This window comes from Lolium rigidum, chromosome 7 (assembly GCF_022539505.1).
Source record: "Lolium rigidum isolate FL_2022 chromosome 7, APGP_CSIRO_Lrig_0.1, whole genome shotgun sequence".
In the NCBI taxonomy this organism is placed as follows: domain Eukaryota; kingdom Viridiplantae; phylum Streptophyta; class Magnoliopsida; order Poales; family Poaceae; genus Lolium; species Lolium rigidum.
Window position 1 is genome coordinate 293,726,319 of NC_061514.1, and position 8,188 is coordinate 293,734,506.

Sequence of the window (8,188 nt, forward strand, 5' to 3'; positions counted from 1 at the left end):
CCAAAACAAACTCAAACATAGCAAAATATTATGCTTTACTAGAAAGATACTTAGCCTATAAGCATGCTGTTTATATTTAAAAAAAAAACACTGCTAGGATGAGAATACGCAAAACAACCCCGGACAAAACACAAATTATACTTTATTAGAGGATACTTAATCTGTAAGCATGGTGATTGTATGGAGGAAAACACTGCTCGGATGAGACAAAGGATCGGAGCACAAGATACAAACAACGGCACTTTGTTGCGGGGAAAACTACAAACAACACTAACTGTGCTCCACTAATCAAATTCACACTGCTGCAGTAGTGTCCATTGCACATTAACACCCATACATATACAGCTAATGCAATGTTAATGCCGATCAAACCATGGAGTACTGGTCAATATCTTACCAAATCTTCCAGTACATTTCCCTCAAAAAGAAGATCTTCCAGTACACTCATACCAAACGGCTATAAATGCAAAAAATGCAAAATCTCACCTAAAATCTGTATACTCCAGTATAAAAATCAATGGGTGTATCCGTAATTACTACCTGCCATTTACACAGGAGATACTCCGAAGATTTACGTTTGGTGACACAGTGCCACGTCACCAAACGGACCTTCGTTGATCTGGTCCATTTTTCTGTATAAAATGGCACCATGGTGCAGCTCCTCTCATCGCAGCTTGCGACCAAGCCATTTGAGTCGATCACACCACACGCGTCGTCGTTAAGCCCAAGAAAGAAGATGTTCGGCTTCGGGCACCACCACAGCCAGGCGCCGCCGTCGTCCGGCCCGAACCAGATCTTCAAGATCTTCTGCCGCGCCTCCGAGGACTATGTCCTGGCCGTCCGCGACGGCGAGGTCGTGCTCGCCCCCGTTAACCCCAAGGACGACACCCAGCACTGGCTCAAGGACATGCGGTTCAGCACCACCGTGAAGGACGAGGAGGGCATGCCGGCGTTCGCGCTCGTCAACAAGGGCACCGGCCTCGCCGTCAAGCACTCCATCGGCAAGTCCCACCCCGTAAGTCTCCTTCAGTCGAATTAATCAAGCACACACACATCCGGCGAAAGATTTTGATTGATCTCGAGTTCTTGACTTGACGACATGGATGGATGTGCAGGTGAAGCTGGTGCCGTTCAACCCGGCGTACGAGGACGCGTCGGTGCTGTGGACGGAGAGCAAGGACGTGGGCAAGGGGTTCCGCTGCATCCGCATGGTGAACAACTACCGCCTCGGCTTCGACGCCCTCAACGGCGACAAGGACCACGGCGGCGTTCACGACGGCACCACCATCGTGCTCTGGGAGTGGTGCAAGGGGGACAACCAGTGCTGGAAGATCCTGCCGTGGGCCGAGGCGCACGCCGCCGTCGACTCCGGTGCCTGTGCCGGCAACGGCGGAGGGCCACCCGTGCACGCCGTGCGCATCTTCTCCAAGGCCAGCGAGGAGTACAGCCTCACCGCCCGCAACGGCACCGTCGTCCTCGCGCCCACCAACCCCAGAGACGAGTACCAGGTACTGTGCCAGCACCAAAACATCATTTTTATTTTCTTCAGTTGTGTTTTCTCTGAATTTATTTACTGGATCTGTATGAGCAGCACTGGATCAAGGACATGAGGCACGGCAGCAAGATCAGGGACGAGGAAGGGTACCCCGCGTTCGCCATAGTGAACAAGGTCACCGGCGAGTGCATCAAGCACTCCACCGGCCAGGGCCACCCGGTGAAGCTGGTGCCGTACAACCCGGCGTACCAGGACGAGTCGGTGCTGTGGACGGAGAGCCGCGACGTCGGCAAGGGCTTCCGCTGCGTGCGCATGGTGAACAACATCTACCTCAACTTCGACGCCTTCCACGGCGACAAGGCCCACGGCGGCGTCCACGACGGTACCGAGATCGTGCTCTGGAAGTGGTGCGAGGGTGACAACCAGCGCTGGAAGATCCTCCCCTGGTGTAAGTGGCAGAGATCATGTTGATAGCATTCATCCGTTCTTGAATTTCTTTTCTGATGATTAAGATGTTGCTTGCAGAGATGTTGCACCGGGAGAGCTGCATTGCCATCGATCGCCATGAGTTAAGTCTGGGGACAAGTCCCTCCCCATCGTCGTCGTAATCCTCTGCTTCTGCTAGCTAATAATGTTGCTGTCGAAATAAAACCGTGTGCGATGTATGGCAATGGTGTCTGAGTGAGTGTCGAGTTGTGCTGAAACGGCATTTCTGAGAGAGGAGAGGGCCCTGATCTGTACTCCGATGTAACTCGTCTCTGTTTCTAGTACTGGGACCTGTACTGCTCTGTGACCTGCATTGTCTGTTTTATTTTTCTTCGATCTAATCAATGAATGGGCTCACCTATCTTGCACCTTTGTCGTACGTTTGTTGTTCGCTTGCTTGGTCATCTGCTGCCAAATTTCTTAGATCAATTCGGCTGGATTTTCATTTGCATTGCTATTTCGGCCAAATAGCAATGCAAAGAGATCCACCTGAGCATTGCTAGGTGGATCTCTTTGCATTGCTATTTCTTTGTCAGTATCATGATTCATGAAGGTGTGACTGATGGCACTTGTTCCCTACGCGAAAACGACTAAGCACCCTGAGGCCTGTGCTTATGTGACAACGAAATCTTGTCGTGGTCGTCAATTGTTATGGCCAAATATTTCTTTTCTTAGTTTGAACTATTTATAGAGGAAAGAGAAAAAAAAAATGTTTTCTAGAACAGAAGAGGTTGAGCACCCGGGTCGCTCGCGCGGTGGGTTGGAAGCCGAGATATGTGGACTATTCCTTACTTCGCAAATTAGGATGCCTATAGTATTCAATCAAAACCAAACTTAAGTTTGAGTATCTTTATAAGAAAATATCAACATCTAAATTTTAAGCGCACATAATATGAAAATATATTTCATGATGGTTTGGGATTATAAATGTTGACCCTTTTTCTATATAATTGGTCAAACATTAAGAAGTTTGACTCTATCCAAATATTGTAGACATCCAATTTTGGGATAGAGGGAGTACTAAAGGTGGTTTGAGTCTTTGCGGTGATGAGGTATTTTCTTGGTGTTTCGGGATTGGTAGCAGCAATATGCAAGTGTGGTCGACAATCTTTTAGGATGAAATTCCAAGGTCTGGCCTTAATTTTTTGTGCTTAGCAATGACCTTATTAAAGGTATTGTTTTGAGTGTGGAGACTTTCTTGATGGTGAAAACCTATGATGTATAATAGGATGACGACACCGCTTGTGCACTGTTTCCATTTTGGAGGTGACACGCTATCTGTAGCGGGACTTTTATTTTTTAGCTTCTTATATTTTTATTTGTGTGCATTCGTACTAGCACTAGGGTATTGCGTTGTTGCAGAGGCTGGATGCAATTGATATCTTCTCGATATTAATATATTTTCTTTATCGAAAAAGAATTTATAGGGAAAAAAAGAAGATGTCCAACATATTGTTCTTTAGATACTAAAACAATAAAATGTTACATTTGTGCATGAGAATGATTGCCATTCAGCAAAGATTTCGGTTTTTTGTTACCCGGTACCACCTAGGAGAGCTCAGGATTGCTTGATGCTCGCACAAGAATTGTAATTTTTCAAAAAGAAAAACGATAACTATGAACATGTCTAAGTGTTATACGAAAATATGAACATGATTTCCTCAATAAAATTTACATCGTTTAGCTTTAAAAAAATTATATACACTATATTGTGGCAATGAGAGAGTATTACCCTCACATTATGGGCTCATGTACCCAAGTGTACCATCAAGAAGTTGCTTAGATTGTACAAAATACACACACTAAAATATGACATAAAAATGATATAACCCAAATTAGGTCATGTGTATGTAAATAGCTAGGATAATTTGCTTGTTGAATCCAGTTCCGAATCCATTTTGATGAATCTATATAACACTTTAGCGAACCTAAGGGATAAGAATACGATTCTCTGAAATGTCGTCCACATACGATGTACAATGCAGTATAGCAAATAACATACAAATATATGAATGTTCCAAAGAGGATTATCTGATTTTCGGGTGAAAGCCCAAGGTTAGTAAGACAAAGTTAGGGTTATCAACTTTACTAAGTTTATTTGGCGAACATATCTAGCTTTGAATTCTATCACCGATGACCTATATCGTAGTTTATAAATAATCGAGTCAGGCCCTCCTAATAGGCAAATCCTATATGTCGACCAGTTCGATGCCCACCAACAGCCACACACCCCACACCCCACACGGTTGATGGGCCTTGCCCAGTTTCTGGCCTTTTTGTTCCTTTTGTTTTTATTCTCTTACTTGTTTCTTTGTTTTTTCTGATTCTTTTTTGTTTTTTTACTTTTAACAATCTATTTTTATATTATTTTAGTTTTTGAAAAATCAGATTTTGAAATTTCAAATTTTTAGAAAAAGTTCATTTTTTGAAAAAACATTCAACTTTGAAAAATGCTCTGATTTTTAAAATATTTAGATTAAAAAATATTCAAATTTTTGAAGGAAAACGTGTAAAAATAGGTTATTCCATAAAAAATAGCAGATTATAAAAAAGAAACAAAAGAGAAACAACAGAAAAAACGAAATGAAACGAAAAAAGAAAAAGAAGAAATATAAAAATAAAATCAGAAATTCCTCCATGTTGGGCCGGAGCCCCATATGGGATCCAGATTCTTTAAACGGGCTGTTTCATTTCATTTTTTGTGAATAATGGGCCGTTTCATTTGGACTGTGCTTTGCCAATTTTAGCGCGATCATCCTTTTACATTATGAACGGGCACTGTCACCCGAATTTCCCAGTACAAAAGTAGTTCTAGCATCCACTAGATCAGCAGTGATAAATCGTACTAGATCAGCAGGAGCCCATACAAGATGGCTGCCTCGTGGAACCCACTAGCTACTTCCCTATCTCTCCAGCAATAATAGACAGAGATTCTTACCAAAACTACCAGAAATCGATCGCATCACGCAAAGCTACTCGTAGCTAGCTAGTGTGGCATAGCATCACGACTTCAACTTCTCGATCGTACCTAGTGTGGCATGGCATCACCTATCCAATCGAATCCCACCATGCACATCGACATCGTCCTCATTCGCTTATCACCTGACAGCGTAAGGCTAACGCCATGTACAGCAATGGATGTACCGGCCGGCCGGGCCGTCTCCTATAAATCCCCCGTCCCGTCGGTCGCCATGCTTTGTGCAGATCGAGCAGCTATCTAGCCATGGATTACTACCGTCGCCACGAGAACTACGGTGGGTATGGAATGGCAACACCGGGGTACGGGATGGCAACTCCGGGGTACGCGCCGCCGGTGCCATACGGCATGTCTCAGGTGAACATCGAGGGCAACTACGGTGGCCGTACCCTGCCGCCGCAGCCCACGGTGAAGGTGTACTGCCGGGCCAACCCCAACTATGCCATGTCCGTCCGGAACGGCAAGGTTGTGCTCGCGCCGGCCAACCCCAAGGACGAGTACCAGGCAAGCCTAATTAACTATAGCTAGCTAGGACATCAGATTTACCAAGGTTTCATCCTGAGTCACTGTTTACTGATCAGTTTGACCTTTGTGTGTGTGGGTTAACTGCTTGCAGCACTGGATCAAGGACATGAGGCACAGCACCAGCATCAAGGACGAGGAGGGGTACCCTGCCTTCGCCCTGGTGAACAAGGCCACAGGGGAGGCCATCAAGCACTCCCTTGGCCAGTCCCACGCTGTAATCGAGTTTCCGGCTCCCTTGATTTCTGATTTTCATAACCTGGCATAACAAAAGAAAGTACAACTGTCTACATGTGACTGAAACTGAACATATATTGCACATCCAGGTTCGGCTTGTGCCGTACAACCCTGACTTCCTGGACGAGTCGGTGCTGTGGACGGAGAGCCGGGACGTGGGCAACGGCTTCCGGTGCGTGCGCATGGTGAACAACATCTACCTCAACTTCGACGCCCTCAACGGCGACAAGTACCACGGCGGCGTCCGCGACGGCACCGAGGTCGTGCTCTGGAAGTGGTGCGAGGGCGACAACCAGCGCTGGAAGATCCAGCCTTACTACTGATGGAACCACTGAATATGACTGAACCAGTCATGCTTGGTCCGCACGGAGCATACGTATTACTGCAGAGCGATGCCTCCCTACACTGAAGAATAACGGAGCCGTCGTCTACTGCCTTCCGATGATGCGATCCACGCTGATGATATACAGAAGGTCGGATGACAAGAGCTCGTGTGCGGGCACCAGACGCTGGCTGTTGTGCTTGTACGTGTAATAATGATAAGTTAATAGTATGTCAATAAAGTAACTTTGAGTGTGATTCCTCAGTATGAATGTATGATCGTGGATTTTTTTCCTCCCGGGCCGCTCGCGCGAGCGGCTCCGGAGGCACCCAAACCCTAAAACAAAAGGCCCCCAAATCCTCTCTCCCTGGCCGCTGCCGCCGCCGGCGGTGGCGGTGGCGGCCGCGCCCGGCCGTCGAAGGCGGCGGGTGGGGGTCGGCGCGCCCCGACGGGCTCCTCGCGCGCGCGGGGGGACGTCTCCAGGGCGGCGCGGGTGACGTGCGTGGAGTCGGAGTTGCTCCGGCTACGGCGGGGAGACGCGGAGGAGTGGTGGACCTCGGCGGCGGACGCAGTGGCAGTGGGCGTGCGGCGGAGCTTCGGCGTTGGACGGGGGCGGTGACGCGGGTCAAGGAGCTTGGTGGCGGCGGCGGCGGCGTGGAGTGCGGCCAGGGGAGGTCCTGGCGCAGCGGAGGCCGGCCGGCGGCCAAGGAGGAGGATGCGCGCCCTCGCTCCCCTGAGGGTGCCGACGAGGAAGACGGTGTGGAGGCGCAGGGCCCGGATCTGGGTCCTTCTTGGGCCTGATCTGGGTTTCGGGCCGGGTTGCTGTGGGCCTGTACGGCGCGACGGCGACCTGATCCTACTGCCTGGAGGGTTGGTGGTGTCCTGCTGCTGCTGTTGTTTGCCGTTTAGGCAGGAGGTGGAGCTGGGAGCTGGGAGCGGTTCTGCCGTGCCAGGAGCTGGTGGTGCACCAGGCTATGGCTGCGATGACAAGTGCTGTGGCGGCGGCGGTGTGTTCAACGGGATCAGCGGCCCCAATCCGGCGGGTAGCGTGGGCGGTGTGCGGCATTACGGACGAAAGTCTAGCCCGCTTTGTCGGTGCCGGCGGCGACGGCGCCCGTGGGCGTCGTTTCCCTCCTTGGAGGCGTCGTTGAGGTGTGCCGGCACTCCCCTGCTCCCGCATTGGTTTGGTGGTGTCTCCGGGCGAAAGCCTAGGTTTGGGTGGAACCGGCGCATTGGCGGCATTTTGATGTCGTTCCTCTGTTGGGAGCATTGCGGTTGGAGACACGGCTTGCTGTTTTCCCTTTGCGTTTCTCCGGTGTCCGTCATTGTCCAAGGTTGATCTTCCAGGGCACTATGTACGACGCCGTCGGAGAGTCCAAGACGACGCCTTTCTCGGAGCCGACCAAGTCCCGCCATAGCGAGACGTGGCTTTGATGATCATCTTTGGATAGGTTCTTTGTGTTGTAGTTGTAGCTTCGGTGTTGGCTGTCTTCGGACTAGCCGGTGTGGAGTTCGTTCTGCGCTCGTTGTTTGCAGCGAGTTGCAGTCGTCTTGTACTAAATCTTCTGCCTTCTATAAAAATATGGTACGCCTTTGGTGTACTCTCGAAAAAAAAAGTATGATTCCTCCAAACAGGTTTTCCTTCCAAAGCAAAGTTAAAATAAAATAAAAGAAAACAGGAGTAGACACACCCAGAAGAAGCACCATTGAATACAGACTAGAGGTAACATTAAATCTCCTTGTGAAATCATTGGACATCGCTGCACCGCACCCACACCAAGTCGTCACCGAAGAGAACCACCAGTTGCTCCGGTCCGTGGAGCATGGATCCTGCCTGCAGCGTACACCAAGGACCGGGGGGTGGCAACTGAGTCACATGTAAAAGATAAAAGGCTGGTGTAACATCCGAGCATTAGATGCTAGAAATAGAGAGGAAATGGATATGTGTGTCGCATTCATGCGTAGAAAATTTGGGAAATTTCACGCATTCAAATAAAACTTATTAAAGTGATTGAAGTTTCACTTAAGTTGATGGAACTAAAGTAGATCATCAAGTTGAGTGCTATAAACTTCAATGTGACATTTGCTAAAATTTTGTTTAGGGTAAAGATGATTTGATCTAGGGGTAGATCTAATGGAACTACAACTT

At 48.6% G+C, this 8,188-nt stretch overlaps 1 protein-coding gene across 1 annotated transcript; it reads left to right on the forward strand.

Moving 5' to 3' along the window:
* The first annotated feature begins 683 nt into the window (after positions 1 to 683).
* On the forward strand, positions 684 to 6,302 carry LOC124673002 (ricin B-like lectin R40G2). Its single transcript, XM_047209142.1, has 6 exons — positions 684 to 1,015; positions 1,116 to 1,508; positions 1,592 to 1,943; positions 5,161 to 5,462; positions 5,575 to 5,697; positions 5,807 to 6,302. The coding sequence occupies exons 1-6, from the start codon at positions 737 to 739 to the stop codon at positions 6,038 to 6,040; spliced, it is 1,683 nt and encodes a 560-aa protein (XP_047065098.1). The 5' UTR covers positions 684 to 736; the 3' UTR covers positions 6,041 to 6,302.
* Positions 6,303 to 8,188: the final 1,886 nt, after the last annotated feature.